The sequence below is a fragment of the Ranitomeya variabilis genome, chromosome 6 (genome assembly GCF_051348905.1).
Source record: "Ranitomeya variabilis isolate aRanVar5 chromosome 6, aRanVar5.hap1, whole genome shotgun sequence".
Classification (NCBI taxonomy): domain Eukaryota; kingdom Metazoa; phylum Chordata; class Amphibia; order Anura; family Dendrobatidae; genus Ranitomeya; species Ranitomeya variabilis.
The window spans coordinates 102,358,939-102,383,716 of NC_135237.1; the positions used below are offsets into that span (position 1 = coordinate 102,358,939).

At 43.3% G+C, this 24,778-nt stretch overlaps 1 protein-coding gene across 1 annotated transcript in view; it reads right to left on the bottom strand.

Annotated features, from left to right (window-relative positions):
• Positions 1-24,778, bottom strand: part of TBC1D5 (TBC1 domain family member 5) — a 745,630-nt gene that overhangs the window by 73,081 nt on the left and 647,771 nt on the right. The window contains exon 19 of the mRNA XM_077268870.1: positions 12,396-12,559. Coding sequence (XP_077124985.1) covers positions 12,396-12,559 — 164 coding nt within the window. The remainder of the gene's footprint in view (positions 1-12,395; positions 12,560-24,778) is intronic.

Consider the following 24,778-nt stretch of genomic DNA (forward strand, 5'->3'; position numbering starts at 1 on the left):
TCAGTGCATGAGTGAGCATCATAGAATTCTACATTACACAATCATGCATTAATGACAGTACCTGAGAGCAACAAGAAGGAAGCAGCTTATTTAGTGTAGCCTGCAACACTGACTTCGGGTGGTCCATGCGGCGGGTTATCTACAAAATGTGATTTCGAAAAATGATTATACTGCAAAGTCCTGCACTACAATCATTTTTTGTGAAACTGTAGATAATCTATGCGATTTCTCCAGATTTATGTACACTACCACAGAAGATATTTTCAAGAGAAGGGGTACCCCTGTTACCCATATGGACCAGGATGGCTAAACCCTACTGGGGGAAAAACTTGCAAACATCCTTTCAGCTGTGAAAACAATATTTTTTTGTGTGGTTTACAAAAACACTTTCTGAGAAGATGAAGCGGTCCCATGTGTCTTTTTTCCACTATCAATTATTTAGACGGTTATAAAATCAATTAATCACCTGCTGTACCACGCAATCATGGACCAAAGACCTTTACTCAGACTGTGCTATACAATATAAATGCCAATGGACTTCCTCTATGGAAATTGCAAAACCTACCAAGCAGTTGGTTCCCCATTAGAAAATCCAATACCAAAAAGACACATTACCACTCGGGCCTGGGCATTGGGCTGACCTGCTATGGCTCTACATTACTTGGAATAATTCGGTATGAACAATACCTGGCACTGCTATTGTGAAGACCGATAAGCGTTACTTCATAACAAAAAAAAAAAATACCGTATTTCATTTTGCTAGTATCCAAACCTTCTATATACTGTTCATGAAACATTTCTATGATGACACAGGTTCCTGATAAATGGCTGAGGATGAAATTTGAAGAATTTCAACCACAAAACAGCAGCTTTAATTAAGTCAAGGTACCAAGATCCTTGACACAAAAGCAGATGTACCAAAGAAGGCAGGATAATAAACAGTGATAATGGTGAAACGGATGCTGGCCACCCTTGATCCCAAGTCTGCAGCTGTCAACGGCAAATGTTAAGATAATGTAGCAGGATCTGAAGCCAAATTAAACAGTCTTTCATTGTCATCTTGATCCTCTCGATCTTGATCACAAGAATTATGTCCTGATCGACAGGTGTGGAAGATTAGTATTAGATACATGCCACAAGTTTGTTTTCTAAATGCAAAACTGAGCAACTGTAGAAATACAGTTCATTAAAAATGTCCTACTATTTTGACAGTGTAGGTCATTCATAAGATGAGTGTGCTGTTGTTTCTGAAATAGATATTACAGAACATGTCTCATTGCGCTACATTCCCCTTCTTTCAGTGTTAGAATTAGCAGCAGGTAGGAAGCATGTTTTACATAGCGCTTTAAAGTGTGAAGAGGGGATGAAGCATCCAAGTGCTCAGGGAGGGCAGATCACACAAGGTATAGATAGATAAAAATGTACAAACAAGCACGTCTGCAGGGGAGAGGGAAGAAATCATACAAGGTTTGTATGAGTGTAGCGAGAAAACAGCAGAGAGGGAAGACTGCAGGGCAAAGGAATATCACACACACTACTTAGCATCAGTGTCTGTCAGCACAAGGGAGAAAAGATACCTAATGGGCTGTAGAAGGAAAAATCAAGATAGGAATAAAGAAGCGCTATTTCATGAGAGCGAGTGAAGTTGCCTATTCAATTATTTTGGAGTAAAAAAAAAGGTGACAGCTTAGTCTAGATGAAGTCAAATAATTGAGTGTCCTGCTACTCTAAACGACAATAGGGAAATGGTAACCCCACAGCAAAACCTAAAAAAGGTCCTCACTTGTGCCACATACACTAATTGCTGAAATGCAGTAACCAGTGCGTCTGTGGCCTCAACGTCTCATCATTCACACTAGTTCACACAGCAAACAAGGAGCAGGCAAAACATAAGTAAAATCAGTCACCTTTCTGCAAGCCATAGCTACAGGCAGTTTTTGAGAGCCATTATATCTTGATTTTCTTAAAAACAGAGACATACGACATTTCCACTATCCGTTTTTGATAAAAAATAAGAGGTATCGGAATGATCACGGTGCCGATAGACCAACACGTGTGAGCTTGGGTGTGCTGCTAAATGTACAGTGGAGTATTCAGCTAAACAAAGCCAATTAGCAAGGGCAGGAAGGAAATCCACTGACCAATGACTGACTCAGATGAAAGCTTCTATCTCATTTGATTAATATTGATTTTTGCTCTGTATGGAATATAGTTAACACCCGCCAATGTAGCTCAAATTAATTCAAGACCATGTCAATTTCAATTAAACTCAAATTGACAAGTAATCTTATGAAACACAATAGTTATTGGAAATTCATTTGCAGCTGTGGCCCAGTCTAAAAATAAAGACCAACCGTGAAATGTGACTTTGGGCCGTCAGCCAGGAAGCACAGAATGTCTAACAAACCCAGATGACAAAGGCCATTGCTGGGCGTGGGACAGACCACACACGACGGCACGTGCAACAGGCAGCACAGATTATTAATGAGAAAGGCAAAAACGTTTTTTTCTATAAAGATTTCACTATTAATCAAGCCTTTATCAGTAGATTCTTATTGATCAAAATATTAAGATGTTCTGTTCCTGTGTGTCGAGACAGGACCAGGACATAACGACCAGTGCAGGACTTGGGGGGATCGATTATGATCGAGTATGGATTTTTTTCGTATGTTATACCAGTTTAAGGCCTTTTTAAAATACTTTTTTATCAATGGGTCAATCTCATTAAAGGGAACCTGAGACATAGTACATGCACGCAGGGAGAGACCGGTCACTAACGTAGGCAGGGAGAAGCCACCGAGGACCTGCCTGTCCGACTAGGCTCACTTGAGGCTCTGGCTCTTAAAGTGAACTTGTCAGGAAGATTTTTCTCAGTAAACTACAGACACTGTCAGGTCAGCACCGTTATACTGATTAAAATGATACCTTGGTTGATGAAATCTGTTTTGTAGTTGTTGTTTAATCTTTGTCATTTTTAGTTAATAATATGCTCGTGCTCCGGGGCGGCCTGTTGGGCAGGGCTTTATGTGGTGCTCTGATTAGGTATTCATCTGTATGGGCTTATGATAGGTCACTGATCCTTCACTGACCTGCCTCCTATTTTACATACTACAGATACTATTGTGTGGTTAGAAAAAAAAAAATTACATTAAGCAAAATGGCGCCTGCGTTATAGCTTGTATTGCGTATGTATCACATGCATATAATATGGTAAAAAAAAATCACTTCATCAACATGGCGCCATTTTGCTGCAGCCACATTTATTTTCTCCAGAAAAATGGCAGTGCATGCACAGTAGCATCTATCAGCAAGCTATAGATGCTAATGCGCAGCCGCCATTTTGCTGGAGAAAAAAAATGTGGGTGCAGCAAAATGGCAGCGGCTCTTGCACAGTAGCATTTATCGGAATGCGATAGATGATTCTGTGCATCCGATGCCGCTGCAATTTTCAGGAAGATACTTTTTTTTTCTTTAGCCTACCATATTATATGCATAACGCGATACATATGCCATACATGCTATTGTGCAGGTGCCACTACAAGACAGATTTAATCACCCGCCTATCATTGTAATCAGTATAACGGCGCCGACCTGACACTGTGTGTAGGTTACTGTGCACAATCCTGCTGACAGGTTCACTTTAAAGTATGTTCTTATATGAAACACTACAGTGCTTCAGAGTCCAACATATCTGGGTGAAATCATACTGTCTGATACATGCTCACATGTCTCAGCTGTCAGGATCCCTTTAACTGATCGCTTGCGTTTTATGTAAGTCTTTGCTGGCAAACAAATCATTACATGGCATACAATTAATTTGTTTGAGATCCAATGATTTTAATGGACATCTGTGGTTCTCCAAAACAGTGTAAAGTTTGCTCCAGCACTCTTCTCTGACTAACAGCAGGCGCAGACGGCCGTATATTCTCTGATAAGAGAGATTGGGCTGGTTATGCAAATGGCACTCTCATCACAGTGTGATCATAGTGTGATCTGATTCTCTCAAGTGATGATAAGATGGAGAAAAAAAGTCTCCATAGTCTCCATTCTGTCGGTGTGCGGAAATAGGACTGCACTCAGATGTGATCCGAGTGCAGTCTCATGTTTCCCATGTACTCTGACTTGCGCGATCAGAATACTGGCTCAAACTCAAGCATGCAGCGATTTTTTCCTCGGACAGTCTCTATATGAGGATAAAATTGGCCATGTGCACGGCCCTATAGGCTAAGATTGGTCCGAATGGGATCCAATGTTTTATCAGATCGCACTCGGACAGCAAATAGGCTTGTCTGCACCTGCCCTAACTCACACAAGGCCTATATCCAAAAGTGTTTCACTACAGGGATTTGGCAAAGCATACAGTCCAGTCCTGGATGTTTTATGGGGGCATCAGTATGAAGCCAACTGAGCTAACAGTCAGACATTTCTGGGGAACAGTCTTGCAAAAAGGTGTAAAATCTTTGCCCCAGGTAAGGCCCCTTTCACACATCAGTTTTTTGCTATCAGTCGCAATCCGTCGACTGATGCCGCCGGATCCGTTTTTTTCTCATAGGCTTCTATGAGCATTTCAGCCATCGTTCGCTGGATCCGTCAAAAATTATTTGTCCGGCGGCCGGAGACAACGGACAAAGTAACGTTTTTTGTGTACGTTGAAAAAACGGACAGCGACGGATCTGTCGCTGTCCGTCGTTTGCTCGCATGGAAGCCTACGGGCACCGGATCGGATCCGTCAAATAAGGGAATCCGGGAACGGATTCCGTTTTTTTAAACTGAGCATGCTCCGATTTTTTTAGGATCCAATTAGCCAGATCCACTAGTCAGATCCGTCAAAAAAAGAGATCCGTCGCATGAGTTTTTCCCACTCTGCGACGAATCCGTCGATCCAACAGATTGTGACTGATGGCAAAAAACTGATGTGTGAAAGGGGCCTAAAACGATGCATAAGTATTCCTATAAAGACATGTTCAAAAAGGAAGAAAATGGGCAAGTGTGATCGCATTTATCTTAGTGACATCAATAATGAAGTCTATTATAGATGGTATACAGAACCCCATATTCTGCTTTATATCAGCGACTACATCACCATGGAAGTTAGAGGTCTCCAATTATTATTAGTCAGGACCTCAGGAATATTTACCCTGTAATAAGGGAACAGTCAATCACAGAATAGGCTACACTGGGATTATCTACAATTTACAAAGATGAACAGATGTAAATTTCACTGCACCTACCTGATCATAAAGACTTTCCAGCACCAATGTAAACCTGTTAGTTATACTCACAGCACTGACTTATGGATTGTAACTGGAGACAAGTCAGAATTACAAAGCCATAAAACGTGCTCAATGCCATCAGCAAATCTCTGCGCTACTAATGAAAATGCTTCATCTGGGAAAAGTTAGGAACTGGTAAATCTCAGCACTTCCAGGATACATATTCAGCATTGGATCTAAACACTGCAGCATGAATGGTATAATGCTTGCATGAGGCACTGAGCGGTGATACGTCTTTCACTGAAAAAGAATGAAGAATCTGCTTGTAAGATTATTAAATCCATAACATTTTAAAGAACTGCAGCAATTCAGCATCTAATATCTTAAATGCTCTGGACACCTTTGACCTAGAATGATTTTTACATATGTCAGGAGTTATCTTTAGTTTATAAAATTGGACAAAGTTTCATCCTATAACCTTCATTCGTTCATTTATTTTCTGACTCCCTGATATACAGTTTCATGCTTTTCTCTTGTGGGAGTGTCTCTCCTAGTAATATAGGTTGGATAAGAGGTCTGTGTGTATCCGTCGTGCTGCTGTCTTTACAGCTCATATATTAGCACAGCTTCTATCCTGCACTTATTGCCTCTACATGAGTTTTTCTTTTATTTCTATAGCGTTTTATCTGTTTCTTTTATATATATAGTGTTTTCTCTGCCCTCCCCTAGATACTTTCTCCCGTTTCTATGCTGTTGAAATCCGGGTACAACCCTTCCTGAGCCAACTTTAACACTGTGAGGAGGTAGGGGGGACAGCAGAGAGCCAACAGGAGGACTTATAGACACTGTGCCGCAGCAAGATGGCAGAAAATGTTTATAAAGACTATTTAGAAAGATACCTAACACTGCATTTAGGAAGAAATTGAACAATAAAAAGAAATTCAGTGTGAAGGAGGTGTACAAAGCCTTTAAATTGTAACTTTGTGTGTATCCTCACAAGGCATAAGGTTCTTGACTATACACAATTAAAAAAAAAATAAAAAATGCAATATAGTTTTTGCTTCCATTCAGATAATGTATAGCTTAATCTGGCCTAAATTCAACATAGACTGGCTGTATTGCATGTACCTTCAGTAGTCAAGGATATAAAAGCCAATGCATAGTACAATGTATCTAGAACGGGTTGTCTACAATCTGGTATAATCTAGGTACAAACCTGTTAACATGTGTTTAATACAGGTATTTAATACCTCAGAGTGTAAAATGCTCATTGTAGCCACTCTCTGCACTAATAAATTAACCCCTTCACCCCGAAGCCTGTTTTTAACTTCCTGACCAGGCCATTTTTTTCAATTCTGACCACTGTCACTTTATGAGGTTATAACTCTGAAATGCTTCAACGGATCCTGGTGATTCTGAGTGATTCTGAGACTGTTTTCTCGTGACATATTGTACTTTATGATAGTGTTAAAATTTCTTCGATATGACTTGCGCTTATTTGCGAAAAAATGGAAATTTGGCGAATATTTTGAAAATTATCGCAATTTTCAAACTTTTAGTTTTTATGCCCTTAAATTAGAGAGTCATACCACACAAAATAGTTAATAAATAACATTTCTCACATGTCTGCTTTACATTAGCACAATTTTGGAAACATAATTTTTTTTGTTAGGAAGTTATAAGGGTTAAGGCTATGTTCACACGATCCTTTTTTCGCTGCGGATTTTTCAGGTCCTGATTTGTGAAAACCGCAGTGCAAAACCTGCGGTGGTTTTCACTGCGGTTTTCAGTCCTTTTTCTACTGCGGATTCCACTGCGGGTTTCCAGTTGCATTTTCCTATTGGTGCTGGTGGAAACCCGCTGCGGAATCCGCAGAAAGAATTGACATGCTACTTCTTTTTTTCCGCTGAAAATCCGCGCTGATTTTCAAGCCGAAAAAAGGATAGTGGGCACAGCGGATTTCGTTTTCCATAGGGTAACATTGTACTGTACCCTGCATGGAAAACGTCTGCGGATCCGCAGCTGCAAATCCGCTGCGGATCCGCAGCGAAAAAAGGATCGTGTGAACATAGCCTAAAAGTTGACCAGCGATTTCTCATTTCTACAACAAGATTTGCAAAACCATTTTTTTAGGGACCACCTCACACTTGAAGTGACTTTGAAGGGCCTATATGACAGAAAATGCCCAAAAGTAACAACATTCTAAAAACTGTACCACTCAAGGTGCTCAAAACCACATTCAAGAGGTTTATTAATTCCTCAGGTGCTTCACAGGAATTTTTGGAATGTTTAAAAAAAATGAACATTATAACTGTTTTTCACAAAAAATTTACTTCAGATCCAATTGGTTTTATTTTACCAAGGGTAACAGGAGAAATTGGACACCAAAAGTTGTTGTACAATTTGTCCTGAGTATGCCGATACCCCATATGTGGGGATAAATCACTGTTTGGGCGCATGGCAGAGCTCGGAAGAGAAGGAGCGCCATTTGACTTTTCAATGCAAAATTTGATGGAATTAAGATCGGACACCATGTCGCCTTTGGAGAGCCTCTGATGTGCCTAAACAATGGAAACCCTTCACAAGTGACACCATTTTGGAAAGTAGAGCCCCTAAGGAACTAATCTAGATGTATGGTGAGCACTTTGAATCCCCAAAGTGCTTCACAGAAGTTTATAATGTAGAGCCGTAAAAAATAAAAAAAAATCATATTTTTTGCACAAAAATGATCTTTTCGCCCCAATTTTTTCATTTTCCCAAGAGTAACAGGAGAAATTGGACACCAAAAGTTGTTGTGCAATTTGTCCTGAGTACGACGATACCCCATATGTGGGAGTAAACCACTGTTTGGGCGCATGGCAGAGCTCGGAAGGGAAGGAGCGCCGTTTGACTTTTCAATGCAAAATTGGATAGAATTGAGATCGCACACCAAGTCATGTTTGCAGAGCCCCTGATGTGCCTAAACAGTGGAAACCCCCCACAAGTGACACCATTTTGGAAAGTAGACCCTCTAAGGAACTTATCTATATGTGTGGTGAGAACTTTGAACCCCCAATTGCTTCACTAAAGATTATATTTAGTGATGAGCGCGTGTACTCATTGCTCGGGTTTTCCCGAGCACGCTCGGGTGATATCTGAGTATTTGTAGCTGCTCGGTGATTTCGTTTTCATCGCAGTAGCTGAATTATTTACAGCTACTAGCCAGCTTGGTTACATGTGGGGATTCCCTAGCAACCAGGCAACCCTAACATGTACTCAGCCTGGCTAGTAGCTGTAAATCATTCAGCTGCTGCAATGAAAACAAAATCTTCAAACTTATCTAGATGTGTTAAAGTGAGAACTTTAAACCCAAGTGTTTCACTAAAGTTTATAACGCAGAGCCGTGAAAATACAAAATATTTTTTTCCCACAAAAATAATTTTTTTGCCCCCAAATTTTTATTTTCACAAGGGTAACAGGAGAAATTGGACTGCAAAAGTTGTTGTCCAATTTGTCCTGAGTACGCTGATACCCAATATGTGGGGGTAAACCACTGTTTGGGCGCACGGCAGAGCTCGGAAGGGTAGGAACACTGTTTTACTTTTTCAACGCAGAATTGGCTGGAATTGAGATCGGACACTATGTCGCGTTTGGGGAGCCCCTGATGTGCCTAAACAGTGGAAACCCCCCAATTCTGACTCCAACTCTAACCCCAACACACCCCTAACCCTAATCCGAATCCTAACCATAACCCTAACCACACCCCTAACCCGAACACACCCCTAACCCTAATCCCAACCCTAACCACACTCCTAACCCTAATCCCAACCATAATCCCAACCCCATCCACACCCCTAATCCTGACAAACCCCTAACCCTAATCCCAACCCTAACCCCAACCATAAACATAATCCAAACCCAAACTCCAACTCTAGCCCCAACCCTAACCCTAACTTTAGCCCCAACCTTAACCCTAACTTTAGCCCCAACCCTAACTTTAGCCCCAACCCTAACGGATTTTTATGTTTGGCAGCTGTTGCACACTGAAAGACGCTTTTTATTGCAAAAAATAGTTTTTGCATCATCATATTTTGAGAGCTATAATCTTTTCCATATTTTGGCCCACAGAGCCATGTGAGGTCTTGTTTTTTGCGGGGCGAGTTGACGTTTTTATTGGTACCATTTTCGGGCACATGACATTTTTTAATCGCTTTTTATTCCGATTTTTGAGAGGCAGAATTAACGAAAACCAGTAATTCCTGAATTTCTTTTAGGGGGGCGTTTATACCCTTCCGCGTGTGGTAAAATTGATAAGGCAGTTTTATTCTTCGGGTCAGTAAGATTACTTACAGCGATACCTCATTTATATCATTTTTTATGTTTTGGCGCTTTTACATAATAAAAACTATGTTATATAAAAATTATTGTTTTTGCATCGCTTTATTCTGAGAGCTATAACTTTTTTATTTTTCTGCTGATAGAGCTGTATGGCAGCTTTGTTTTTGCGGGACAAGGTGACGTTTTCAGTGTTACCATGTTTATTTATATCCATCTATTTGATCGCGTTTTATTGCACTTTTTGTTCGGCAGTATGATGATAAAGCATTGTTTTTTGCCTCGTTTTTTTTTTTTTTACGGTGTTCACTGAAGGGGTTAACTAGTGGGACAGTTTTATAGAGGGGGTCGTAACTGACGCAGCGATACCAAATATGTGTATTTTTATTGTTTTTTTTTTTTTTTATTTACATAAATAAATATTTATTAATTTTTTCTTTATTTCGGGATTTTTATTAACTTGATAACATTGTCCCAGGTTGGGACATCATTATATGAAGTCAGATCGCTGATCTGACACTTTGCATAGCACTGTGTCAGATCAGGGATCTGACAGGCAGTGTAGGAGGCTTGCCGGCGCCTGCTCTCAGCAGGTGCCTGCAAGCCACCTCAGTGATGGACCACCGAAACAACGTGATCGCATCGCCTTGTTCCGGTGGGAGAGCACAGGGAGCCCCCCTCCCTGCGCGATTGTTCTCTGTGCCACTGTCACTAATGACAGCGGTATCAGAGGGGTTAAATGCTCACGATCGGCAATGGGCATTGCTGTAGGGTGTCAGCTGTCACATACAGCTGACACCCGTATGCGATCGCCGCGGCACTCATCGTGAGACCGCGCGATTGTGCCGCCGTACTACTACTGCGGTTTGCAGGAACGAGCAGTACAAGTACGGCGCATGTCAGGAAGGGGTTAATGTCATACAGTGGCATGTAAAAGTGTGGGCACCCCTGGTCAAAATTACTGTTATTGTGAACAATTAAGCAAGTTGAAGATGAAATGATCTCTAAAAGGGCTAACGTTAAAGATGACACACTTACTTTGTATTTTTTTGGGAAAAAAAATATCATATTTTACATTTTAAAAATTATAAAATGGAAAAAATGTAAAAGTTTGGGCATCCTGCATGGTTAGTACCTAGTAGCAACCTACTTTTGCAAGTGTCACAGCTTGTAAACACTTTTTGTAGCCAGTCAAGTGTCTTTCAATTCTTGAGGGATTTCCATCCATTCAGCCTTGGAAAATTCTTCCAGTTATGTGAGATTCCTGGGTCGTTTTGCATGCGCTGCTATTTTGAGGTCTAGCCACTGATTTTCAATGTTGTTCGGATCAGGGGACTGTGAGGGCCATTGTAAAACATTCAGCTTGCTCCTTTTGAGGTAGTCTATTGTGGATTTTGACATGTGTTTAGGATCATTATCCATTTGTAGAAGCTATCGTCTTTTCAACTTCAGCTTTTTTTTTACAGATGGTGTAATATTTGTATCAAGAATTTGTTAAAATTTCATTGAATCCATTCTTCTTTCTACCCGGGCCACAGGCTGCAAAACAACCCCAAAACATGATTGATCCACCACCATGCTGAAATTCTGGGCCCTTTTTTCTCCACACATACCTTTGATCATTGTGACCAAAGAGTTCTATTTTAACTCTCAACTTGTTTCCAAAATGCATCAGGCTTGTTTAGATGTTATTTTGCATACTTCTGAAGCTGAATTTTATGGTGAGGATGCAGGAGAGGTTTTCTTCTGATGATTTTTCCATGAAGGCCATCTGAACAGTAGAACAATGTACCAAGAATCTGCTAAATCTTTCTGAAGGTCATTTGGTGTCAAGCGGGGGTTCTGATTTGCCTCTCTAGCAATCCTAGGAACAGCTTTCACTGAAATTTTGTTTGGTCTTCCAGACCTTAGCTTGACCTCCACTGTTCCTGTTAACGGCCATTTCTTAATTACGTGTCGAACTGAGGAAAGGGCAACTTGAAGATGCTTTGCTATCTTCTTGAAGACTTCTGCTTTGCGGGCCTCCACCTTTTTCAGAGTACTAGGCAGCTGCTTAGAAGAACCCATGGCTGCTGTTTTTTGACACAAGGTTAGAGGAGTCTATTAGGCTGGGAAATTTGCATCACCTGACCTTTCCTAATGATGATAGTGAACAAGCCATAACCGTAACAGGCCAATTAAGGTCTGAAACCTTGGTCACAGTTATCTGAGCACACAAATCTCCAAGGGTGCCCAAGGTTTTACTTTGGCCCATTTTCCTTTTAGTAATTTTTTAAAATGTAAAAAATTTAAATATATACCTTTTTTTGCTTAAAATACAAAGTAATTGTGTTATCTTTAACTTTAGGCCTTTTTGAGATCATTTCATCTTCAATTTGCTGTTCACAATAACAGTAATCTTGACCAAAGGTGCCCAAACTTTTACATGCCACTGTAAATGGAATATCACCCTGTATTTACTCAGAATTCCCTAAAATGGCATTTGAAAATCAGCCACCTCTTTAAGTCAGAGCTCAAAAATAAATATGTTGACATATTTGTGATAAACTTTATTTGAGAGTCTAAATTGTTTAGCAATTTACACTATACCATAGTTAGCTGGAGACAGAGACCACCAGTAACATCAAAGCTTCCTCCATAATCATTGTACATATAACCCTTAACTCTACATTAGGTGCCTGTACATTCAAAAGTCTGTTTTTCTTCTGGAAGTAGAAGGATTCCCTGCCACGCTCATCCCATTACCATTTCTAAATCACATAATGCCCTCTGCATTGTTACAAGTCTCCCAATTTCATTTTACATCTTCTCAGCCAAAAAAAATGAATAAATAAACCTTAAGCATTAGTGCAAGTGCTCGGAACTTACAGACTCCCTTTTCCCTTGGGATTTGCTATGAGAACGAGAGCGGGAGATATTGCTGAAGAAGGAATCTTTCTTTCCGGCTGACAGAGGAGGAGAATCTGTGTGGTCGCGGCCTCCAGGCAAACTCTCTATACTGGGAGATGAGCTGACGTTCTTAGAGCTTTGGCCTAGAATAAAATACAGACAGCACAAGTGTTTAGAAGAGCAGTCGCTTTGATTCAGTTCACACATGCCCTGATTTTAGGGGAATCACTACATGTAAGGCAAGACAAAAAGGAAATCATCGGAGAAGGGTATCTGGTAGCTTCCATACATTAGTGGTATATGCGAATATGTAGTAATATACCATATCTCATAATGGAAAAGTGGCACCCTCTTCACCCTACGCAGCTTTCAGCTCTATTTTACAGCATATGGTTCTCTGTAACTGTGCAACTCACAGGCTTACAGAGTAAATAAAGGGCACAGAGGAGGGAGGAACAGTTATAGACTTTCACTTTCTCTATTTCTATTAAGAAAATGCTGTAAGGGGAAAAGAAGAATAGAAGTGGGAAATACACTTACGTAAAGGGGTATTCTTAACTTTGGAAGTTAACCTCCATCCATGGGAACTCCAATGACCTGAGGGACCTACACTTTAAAAAGCCCCGTGTGAATGAAGCGGCGGTCAAACATCGGCATTACCGTTCCATTTATTCTTAGGGAGACCGCTGGAGAGATAGCCAAGCGCTGTGCTCGGCTGGCCTTTGGCACTCCCATAAGAATGACTGAAGCGGCAGTGTGCATGATCAACCCCCATTCATATGGGGCCCTTTAAAGCCCTGGTTGTATAGATAAGTAGGGGTCCTAGCAGTCGAACCTCCAGCGATTGTTAAGTTAGCCCCTTTCCCATGGTTAGGGGATAACTTCTACACTTGAGGATTACCCTTTAAGATAAATATAAAGTCGGCATAGATGAAAAGTGGGCAACCTGTAAAACCCATAATTGGGTTAAGCATTAAAGTGTTTTGTAACCACCATTGTTACTTTGAAAAAAAAAAAAAAAAAAAATCAGTATTCCAAATATATCTAATGTAATACAGGAAAACATAAAAGCGAAGGAGGGGGATGCAGCTGCAGTTTCTTCAACTTGTGTTTGTTTTTGTGAGACTGCATGCTTAAAAAAAGGTAATGAGGCAGAAGTGGTGAGAGACTTGATCTGAATGATGCAGAGTGTGGAGGTCACCTGTAGCCCTGCACTAGGAGCAGCCTCACCATTTAAACTTAAAAAAAAGTTAGAAAGATGGCTGCAACATCCTAGTGCTGTAGTGTGAATAGGTCCTTATTAGTGATGAGCGAGTATACTTGTTGCTCGGGTTTTCCAGAGCACGCTCGGGTGACCACCGAGTATTTATGACTGCTGGGAGATTTCGTTTTCATCCCGGCAGCTGAATGATTTACAGTTACTGCTTGATTACATGTGGGGATTCCCTAGCAACCAGGCAACAACCCCCACATGTACTCAGGCTGGCTAGCAGCTGTAAATCATTCAGCTGTGTCAACAAAAACTAAATCTCCGAGCAGTTACAACTACTCGGAGACCACCCGAGCGTGCTCTGGAAAACCCGAGCAACAAGTACACTCGCTCATCACTAGTCCTTATGAATGTGGTTGTATTTTGCATCCGTATCACACAGATCACAAATACAGCACCAATGGAAATCTTTGTTTCACTCTCTACCTCAATGTGCACGTGATTTAACAGCATGTCAGGTGTAGTGTTCATCAATAAACTGCACTGTATAAAAGTAACGAGTTAGGCCTCTTTCACACTTCCGTCGGAATGTGAACGTCGCAATGCGTCGTTCTGTGAAAAAAACGCATCCTGCAAAGTTGCCCGCAGGATGCGTTATTTGCACATAGACTTGTATTACCGACGTATCGCGACGTATGGCCACACGTTCCATACATCGTGCACTGGATGCGTCGGTAATTGGCGGACCGTCGTAAAAAAAAAGTTCAATGTAAGGTTTTTTTTGTGCGACGCGTCCGCCATTTTCGACCGCGCATGTGCGGCCTGAAACTCCGCCCCCTCCTCCCTGGAACTCATAATGGGCAGCGGATGCGTCTGAAAACTGCATCCGCTGCCCACGTTGTGCACTATTTGCACAACGTCCGTCGGTACGTCAGGCCGACGGTTTACGACGGCCCCGTACCGACGGAAATGTGAAAGAGGCCTTAGTGAACTAACTTATGCTTCCAACAGGTGGCGCTATAGAGTATTAGTGTCCTTACATTGGCATGTCAGAGCCGGTATGGCACTCGCCACAAGGAGAAACCTTACCCCTTAGACTGCACTAACTTTTTAATTATGAATGATGAGTCTACAACAATTCACAGGAAAACAGCTCCTGATATTTTTCTAACTCACATTTAATAAAGTTCTAACACTAAGCCATGTTTGTACAGTGACAAAAGAAGCAGAAGCCAAAATGAATCATGGGAGCAATGCAGCCCTGAACAGATTTACAGGAAGCTCAGAAATGACACAGCAGAGTCTTTTGCGATTATGTCAGTACATTGTGTCCTCTCCATTGTACTGAAGGACTTGTTCTGCTGATTCTGCAATAAAGAACTATAGAAGGGAAATACAGCCGGTAGGAAGGAACGTGAGAAACAACCAGCTCACAATCCTCTCATACAATGTTATTGACTGATTCCCTATCATTACACGGCTTTGCTTAATTCTGTTTACAGAGAAGCAGGAGACATAATTTGCTAATTGTTGGGACTTCCATCAATCTTGAGAGCGAGGTTCTGGAGTGCACGGCCATGTGCCCCACCGCTCCATCCATTGTATGTGGAACTGCTGTTATATCCAGTTATCTCTGCAAGTCCCAGAGATAATAGATTTTAGGATTGGGGATGGGACTATCGCTCCCTTCATCTCCAAAGCCCACTTATCAGGATCAGTGAGCGTCCCAGCAATCAGCGAGTTATCACCTATTCTGTGCATTTATTGTAGAACCTCGGGGGCAGTCCCAACTGGGCATGTGGACATTACAGATGAAGGGTACTGAGCTGAGAAACATCCCTCAATTAGACGGAGCAGCTGTATTGAGCATCTCACAAACCCACAAATTAAAAGAGGTGGCTCACGCCCATCTAAAAGTGGCAAGTATTAGTCCTTACTATGTTCTTGCTGCTCCTCTGAGTATTCAGTTTTTTGCTCTCTTTTATATCTCCATATGGGCCACAAAATACAAGCCCTTTTAATGTAATCCACAAATTCGCACATGCTTATGGTCTTTACAAAGGGGTGATGCTCAGAGTAAATTTAAAGAGCAGCTTAAAAGCACGCCCCAGAGAATCTTGCGAGCCACACCCTTTGTTAAAGACCATAAAAACTAGCACCAATACTAAGGCCCATAAGAAAAAAACAATACAAAAAAAACAAACAAAATACAAATGTACTGCAATACTCAGGGGAGTGGCAGGATGAAAACAAGTGTGAAGACCGGCCATTGTTCACATCTTTAGAGATTAACTATGACAATTAAATATTTTTTTTTTCAGAAGTAGAAAATGTGAAAAAATATAAAATAAAAATGTACTCCTGTCGCTTAAAGTCGTTCCAGTTGGCTTTTGTTTTTCAAATTTTGCCGTTTTCTGAAACGATCACAAGTTGATCATCGAAGTGATCCCTGCAGCCAATCACTGGCCTCAACAGTGATGCTTGCACAGGACTGCAGAAGTCAGTGATTGGCTGAAGCATTTATGCAGCTTGTATAATAAAATTATTAATTTGGTGACAAATCCACTTTAATCCCATAGTAGACATTAAGGGAATATCTATTATTACTATTACTGTACATTTTTATAGCGCCATTTATTCCATGGCACTTTACATGTGAAAAGGGGGCAAATATAGACAAATACAATAAACATGATCAAAAAACAAGGCACTGTCAGGTACAGAAGGAGGGAGGACCCTGCCCGCGAGGGCTCACAATCTGCAGGGGATGGGTGAGGATACACTAGGAGAGGGTTGAGCTGGTTGTGCGGCGGTTCAGTAGGTTCAGGATCACTGCAGGCTGTAGGCTTGTCTGAAGAGGTGAGTCTTCAGGTTCTTTTTGAAGGTTTCTATGGTAGGCGAGAGTCTGATGTGTAGTGGTCGAGAGTTCCAGAGTATGAGGGAAGCACGGGAGAAGTCCTGGATGCGGTTGTGGGAAGAAGAGATAAGAGGGGAGTAGAGAAGGAGATCTTGAGACGATCGGAGGTTGCGTGTAGGTAAATACCGGGAGACCATGTCACAGATGTATGGAGACAGGTTGTGGATGGCTTTGTATGTCACTGTAAGGGTTTTGAACTGGAGTCTCTGGGTAATGGGGAGCCAGTAAAGGCTTGGCATAGGGGAGAGGCTGGGGAATAACGGGAAGACAGGTAGATTAGTCGGGCAGCAGAGTGTAGGATGGATTGGAGTGGTGCCAGAGTGCTAGAGGGGAGGCCAGAGAGTAGGAGGTTGCAGTAGTCAAGGCGGGAGATGCAGTAGTGTTTTTGTGGTGTCGCGGGGTCAAGGAATGCGCGGATCCGGGAGATATTTTTGAGTTTGAGATGGCAGGAGGAGGCAAGGGCTTGGATATGTGGCTTGAAAGAGAGGGCAGAGTCGAGGATCACCCTGAGGCACCGGGCGTACGGGACTGGGGAAAGTGAGCAGCCACTGACATTGATGGATAGGTCTGGTGGAGAGGTAGAGTGAGATGGGGCAAAGATGATGAATTCTGTATTGTCCATATTCAGTTTTAGAAAGCGAGCAGAAAAGAAGGCCGAGATAGCAGACAGACAGTGCGGGATTTTGGTAAGGAGGTGAGGTGAGGTCAGGTCCGGATAGGTAGAGCTGTGTGTCATCGGCGTAGAGATGGTACTGCAAACGGTGGGATTCTATGAGCAGTCCCAGGCAGAAGGTGTAGATGTACAGGTATAACCTTACGTCAACCTCTAGTGGAGGGAAAATCAGCCACATTAATAGTTACGTTTTCTCTTGAATGGCTCAGAGGCGGTTCTCAGATTCTATCACCGTACCCTCCTATGTTCACCACATTAAAGCTCCATTTATAAAATAAACTATATATACATTCTACATATGCATTTACAAATGGAAATGAACAGGGCAAGCAAACACGAACATGGGGTAAAGAGTGAAAAGAAAAGTCATCTTTACCTGTTTCTTCATATTTTTGAGACAGTAACAATAAAAAAAAGAAATAACTTACATGTTGGGTACAAAGCACAACTTAGTAAATGTCTTCATTCTCTGCAGTTCAAAATGGAAATATGTGCAAAAAACAAGGGAACAGAGGCAATTTCATTAGGTTTTGGGGTTGTCAACTATTATTTGTAATACAATGATATGTACCAAGAGTAATTCATCCATTCTGCTCTTAGGAAACACAGACGTCTCCCATCCAGCACAGTGCGCCTGACTGTAAATGTTTTCTCAGCCAATACTGCCACTGTGTGGACAAAAGGCATAACAGCAGGTTCAGCCAACTCTGTGTGAAGCCCATAGTTCGTAAATGACTTCTAACTATGGTAGTAAACCGGCAAGTAAATAAAAAGAAGCTATATTTTGAAATAAAATCCTTAGATTTTTATCACTTTATCATTTTAAATGGCCCAATAGTAAAATAAGGAATGTTAAGTCCATCAGAAATATTAAAATTATCTGATTCCTATAAGCATCAAAGCCACTCACTTTACGTACATACGTGTGGGAAATATATACAATGCCTGCTATGGGCAGCTTCATATTTTATGTATGAAGGACTGGACAAATATTCAGGACAGTCTTTTCATGTACGTGGACGTTTTCTTTCTCCAGCTTTTTGGCAGTACTATTGAAGTGGACGAGGGCAAGGCCGCCCATGTATATCCATGATCTGGCTCAGCAAAACTTCCACACCCAGATTCCATTTTAACAAACATATCTTTACTGTTATACATTTTTCCTTAACACAGCGGAACACAATAATAAACAACACAAAATATGCCTATCCACAGAAATAACGTGTAATACAAACTGTCCCTCACTTTCCCTATCCACACGTTACCAGTCTCTTTGCTCCAGAAGGTTATCTTCCCACGTCGCAGGCCTGTCATTGCAGGGGGACGCTCCAGCCGAAGAGAAATACTCAAGCTACTTACCAGGTAGCGGTGTTTTTCAGGAGTCCATGACAGCACTAACGAGAGAGGGGATCCGCCCTTCAGGGACAGGAAACCTACAGAGATAAAAGGGCGGCACCTCTCTCCCGCATCAGTTGGATTACAGAGCATGAGAGGACCTCCATTGATTAGTAACACATAAATATCTTAACACATTTCACCTTGTGACTAAATTTTGTAGAAAATTAACCTACATTAGAATATACTTATCGTGATGAAACCCATACCAGTAGAAAGGGAGGGAATATAGGAGTGCTGTCATGGACTCCTGAAAAACACCGCTACCTGGTAAGTAGCTTGAGTATTTATTCAGTCGTCATGACAGCACTAACGAGAGAATTACAGAGAAAAGAGTATTAGGGTGGGATTACTGCTTCCAGCACCCTTCTACCAAATGTGAGATCATTGGAGCTACCAAGATCTAATCTATAATGATTCAAGAAAGTAGACGGAGATGACCATGTGGCCGCCTTACATATGTCCTCAATTGACACCTCCGATCTCTCTGCCCAGGAAGATGCCATGGCACGAGTGGAATGAGCCTTTACGCCTTCCGGGACTTCTAGGCCACCTGCTGAATAAGCCAGAGAAATTGCCTCCCTAATCCATCTACTCAAGGTGTTTTTGGACACTCTAAACCCTTTTTTGACTCCCTGATAGGATATAAACAGGGAATTGTCTTTTTTCCAGGGATCTGTTAAAGAAATATATTTAAGAAGGCATCTTTTGACATCTAATGTATGGAGTCTGAGTTCCTTTGGGTTTTTAGGATTAGGACAAAAGGTAGGGAGATTTATCTCCTGGAGTCTGTGGAACCTAGATGCTACTTTTGGGAGATAGAGGGGATCCGTTCTTAATACTACTCTATCTTCTCTAATCTGCATATAAGGAGTTAGTCTAGAGAGGGCCTGCAAATCACTAACTCTCCTAGCAGACGTAAGAGCAATCAAAAGAGCAGTTTTTAAGGACAGGATCTTTATAGACGCAGATTCTAAAGGCTCAAAGGGGGGTTCCGTTAACGCTGAGAGGACTAAGTTTAAGTCCCACGGGGCTAGTTTATTCTTAACGATGGGTCTTGATCTAGCGGCCGCTTTAATAAACCGAGCAATCCAATAATTTTTAGCTAACCCACAGTTATACAGTGCCCCCAAGGCAGAAACTTGGACTCTGAGGGTGCTTGTAGCTAGCCCCATTTCGAGACCTTTCTGCAGGAACTCCAAGATCTTTGGAATACTAGCTTTCTGACTGATAACCGATCCTGAGACTGAAAGGAATTTTCTCCAGATTCTTACATAAATATTTGTAGTGGAGTTTTTTCTGCTTTTTAATAGGGTATTAATAAGTCCCTCAGAAAATCCCTTTTTTCTTAATAATGACCCTTCAAATCCCACGCCGTCAGATGTAAACTGGCCACTCGTGGATGGAAGATCGGACCCTGTGAGAGGAGGTCTGGGAGTTCTGGGAGAATCCATGGTTGAGAAATGGACATTTTCCTCAACCAAGGAAACCACGGCCTCTTGGGCCAGAATGGCGCTATCAGAATCACATGAGCTCTGTCCTCCCGAATCTTTCTGAGGACTATCGGGATCAAGTTCAACGGGGGAAAGGCATAGGCTGTTTCGAAGTGCCAAGGAATCAGGAGAGCGTCCACCGCCACCGGATTGTCTCTGGGATTTAGGGAACAAAACCGACGACATTTTTTGTTTTCTTTGTTGGCGAAGAGGTCTATTTGTGGGTATCCCCAACGATGGGTGATCTGATCGAAGATGGTCTGATTGAGCACCCACTCTCCTTGCCCGAGCTTTCTGCGACTTAGAAAGTCGGCTACAACGTTGTGCTTCCCCTTTATGTGCAGTGATGTTAGTGACCGTAGATGATTCTCGGCTATCTGTAAGATACGACCCGATACCTCCATTAAGGACCTGGATCGGGTTCCCCCTTGGTGGTTAACGTAAGCTACCGTTACCTGATTGTCTGAGAATATTCTGACGTGATGGTCCTGTAAGGATATAAGGAAATATCTCAGAGCTCGTTCTACGGCCAACAACTCTTTGAGGTTAGATGACAAACTCTGTTCGGAGGGTGACCAAACCCCCTGGACCCACATCTCGCCCATATGTGCCCCCCATCCCGTGGGGCTAGCGTCTGTGGTTAATACTCGTGATATGTGGTTTATCCAGGGTACCCCCTTACGAAGGTTTGGAGCGTGTAACCACCAACGTAAGGACTGAATAGTGGCAATTGACAAGGAAAGAAAACTGTCCAAGTGACCTTCTAACCGACGAGTGTTGTACAGAACCTCCCACTGTAGGACCCTGGTGTGGTACTGGGCCCATCGTACTGCCGGGATGCACGACGTGAGTGAGCCTAACAGTGACATTGCTCCCCTCAATGTTATAACTGGATTAGCAATCACTCCAAGAATCTGTCGTTGGATCTTTTCCAACTTAACGTCAGGTAGACGGCATTCTTGTAACCTTGAGTCCAATATGAGACCCAAGAATTCTTGAATCTCTAGAGGCTGCAACCGTGACTTTTTAAAATTGATTATCCACCCCAACCTTTGCAAGGCTGCGATTACTTTGTGTAGTTGGGACGTGCAGTGTGATTCGGAGTTTCCTATTATTAATAGGTCATCGAGATATGGAACTATGAGAATATCCTGCTCATGAAGATGCGCCATAACCTCCACCATTATTTTAGTGAATACCCGAGGGGCCACCGCAACACCAAAGGGGAGTGCCCTGTATTGGAAGTGTCTTATTGATTCTCCTAAGAGGACTGCAACTCTTAGATAACACTGGTGGTCTACGTGTATGGGGACGTGATAATACGCGTCTTTCAGATCCAAGACGACCATAAAGCACCCGCCAAACAATAACTTTATTGCAGACTTGACCGACTCCATTTTAAATGACGGGATCCACAAAAATCTATTTAGGCCTTTCAGGTTTATAATTGTGCGAAAAGTGTTATCTGGCTTTTTAATCAAGAAGAGGGGAGAATAGAATCCTTTACCCCTCTGTGTTTCAGGAACCTCCACCAAAACGCCTTTCTGTTGGAGTTCCTGGACCTCAGTCTCTAACGCCAGCTGTTCTGTGGAGGAAGAACGCAATGGTGTTACCAGAAACTTGTCGTCAGGAGTGAAACGAAAGTCAAACTTTAAACCAGACTCCACAATGTTCAAGACCCACGGGCTATTGGATATAGTACGCCATGCCGGATAGAAGGCTAGAAGCCTGCCTCCTACCCGGTCCGCCAGTCATTGTGGCTTCCTGTTGTCTCTAAAGGAGCTAAACATGTAGCCTCTACCTTTCTTTTTGTTGGCATCATATCTGGATCTTTCTCTATTTGGTCTTGTTCGATCAAACCATCTCCTATTAGTGCCTCTTCTGTAAGTAGGCCTACCCAGGTAGGGAAACCGTTTCTTACTGTCTCCCGCTTTCTCTAATAATTCGTCCAGAACCGGACCGAATAAGTGTTCTCCCACGCACGGGATGTTGCACAATTTAGATCTGGCCTGCATGTCTCCTTGCCAACATTTCAGCCAGATTGCTCTACGGGCTGAATTAGAGAGCGCGGCCGACCTAGCCGCCAATTTAACTGAGTCCGCTGAAGCGTCAGCAAGGTAAGCCGCAGCCCCCTGAATCATAGAGAGGGAGGATAATATTTCATCTCTCGGGGTTTTGTCCTTCAGCTGACCCTCCAGGCTATCCAGCCACACCATCATGGAGCGTGCCGTGCAGGTGGCAGCGATTGATGGTCTGAGAGCCCCTGCTGAAGTTTCCCAGGCTCCTTTGAGAAACACATCTGCCCTCCTGTCCAGTGGGTCCTTTAAAGTCCCCAGATCTTCAAACGGTAGAGAGGACTTTTTAGAAGCCTTGGCTACAGCCGCATCAAGCTTCGGGGCTTTATCCCACGTGGCCGAAGCAGATTCCTCGAACGGATACTTCCGTTTGAAGGATGGAGGAAGAGAACCTTTTCTTTCCGGTTTTTTCCATTCTCTGGAAATTAGGGCGCTGACTTTCTCCACCACCGGAAAGCATCGGCGGGATTTACGGTCCAGACCTCTGAACATGACATCCTGCATGGATTTCTCTGGCGGCGTCTGCTCAATACCGATTGTATTATTTACCGCTTTAACGAGGCGGTCTATGCGGTCAAAAGAAAAACAGGAATGTTCATATTCAGAACCCGAGGAGGACACTGATGAGAGAGAGGCTTCTGACTTCAGATCTCCTAAGTCACTTTCGTGTGAACTTGGGGAACCAGAGTCTATTATTTTAGACCCCCTATTATGAGATTGAGATCTAGTAGAGCTCCTAATCTCTTGTCTCACCATCTGTCTCAGACTAGAAGCGAAATCTGGTGTTTCTTCCGCTATTAGACGTTGGATACACGGACCACATAGTCTTTTAACGTATTCGTCAGGTAGAGGAATACCACATTCTGCACATTCCTTGTGCTTGGATTTAGAGGACCGCTTTCTTCCCTGATGTAAAAAAGGGAATAAGGAGGGACACCAATCACTAAGTGAACTTTCACGATGATCACTTACCCCTACAGTGTCCGAGTGGTACCGAAGATTGCGGGGGGACCCTCTCCACCGAAGCAATATCCATCCGGCTCGAGGACTTTCCGGCTTTAGCAGATTGATCAGCTTTACCTCCAGGACGACTACTGCCACTAGAACGTCGCTGGGTGTTTGCTGCATGGGGCTTCTCCAGGGGTTGCTGCTGCTCAGAAGGCAACTGCTCCTGCTCCTGAGACTCCATTGTAACAATGGATACGAAGCATGAGGCAGCCATCGATGAATCTTTAAGTAGCCGGCCCCCTAAAGGTACCTCCCCCTGATGGGGGACAGCAGGCCAATCCCGGTGAACTGCCTGGTGCCAGCCAGTGTGTGGGAGGCCCCTCCTTTCCCCAAGACCCCTCCAATGGTACTCACAACTTTAGTCCGGAAGTACCGCCGCAAGTTTCCACCGAAAACGCCCCCACGCCGATTTTCCAGGGAAGAACGCTGGGCGCCGCCATGTTTTCCTTCCATAGACGCACTGCGCATGCGCCGAGCGTCATTGCTTCTTGCCGGACTAAGCACCGCCCCCTTATGCGCGTCACCTCCGGTGCGCCGCTTCCGGGACGCTGAGCGCAGCGCCCGTGCTGCTTAGAATGCCGGTGTAGAGGGGAAGCTCTAGCCCCGACGCCGGCACCCAGGAAACCGCCGCTGTGATGCACCGCTTAATACACCCGTGCAGAGGGGACGCTCCAGCGCACAGTGCCGGCCGCAAAAGTACCGCCGCTGCGATGTGTGCCACCAGATGGGTATCGGAGGGCCTCCCACACAATACTTACCTGCACCTGGCGATGGGACACCACTCGAGCCAGCACTCCCCCTGAAGGCTGCTCCTGCCGTGCTGTTGCCTACCCCCACAGCCCTCTGTGGTGTGGCACTTCCAGCGTCACAATCAACACCGGGGAAGGGGCCATCCCGCCTCCAGAATCGGTGAGTCGGACCTGGGTCCCAATTTCTTCGCCTTTCTTCAAAAGGCCTCTGCAGGGTCCCCTGTCAGGGACAGGAAACCAACTGATGCGGGAGAGAGGTGCCGCCCTTTTATCTCTGTAGGTTTCCTGTCCCTGAAGGGCGGATCCCCTCTCTCGTTAGTGCTGTCATGACGACTGAATAAAACAACAGGGATTAAACAAAATTCCGTCTCTCAGGTCCAAACTGTAGTCCTTGGGGTACGGCAGGTAGGGGTGGAATGTTCGGCCTCTCAACAGAGGACCCGCTTACAGTTCGTGGGTTCAGGATCTGTGGAGATGTCACCGCTGAGTGCTCTGCAGTGTGGGAGCTGGGAACAATCTGGAAGTCAGCTTTCAAGGGAGGGGAATCATCCAGGCAATCTCCTATGTTGCATATATGGGAGGACGCCAGATCACACACTGATCTCTCTCTGCACAGACAGACTTCCTGGGCTTTTTCTTCCTCTCCTTCCTGATCACATGACACAGCAGGGGGGAGTTTTGCAAATACAGTTTGTTTCCCTGTAATCACATTCGACATAGATACAACTTCTGGCCACACGGGGGCAGTGTCTGTCACAGATTCTATGTCAATGATCACAGAACAGTCAGAGCCGGCCAGCTCATTACACTATTAAAGGGAACCTGTCACCTGAATTTGGCGG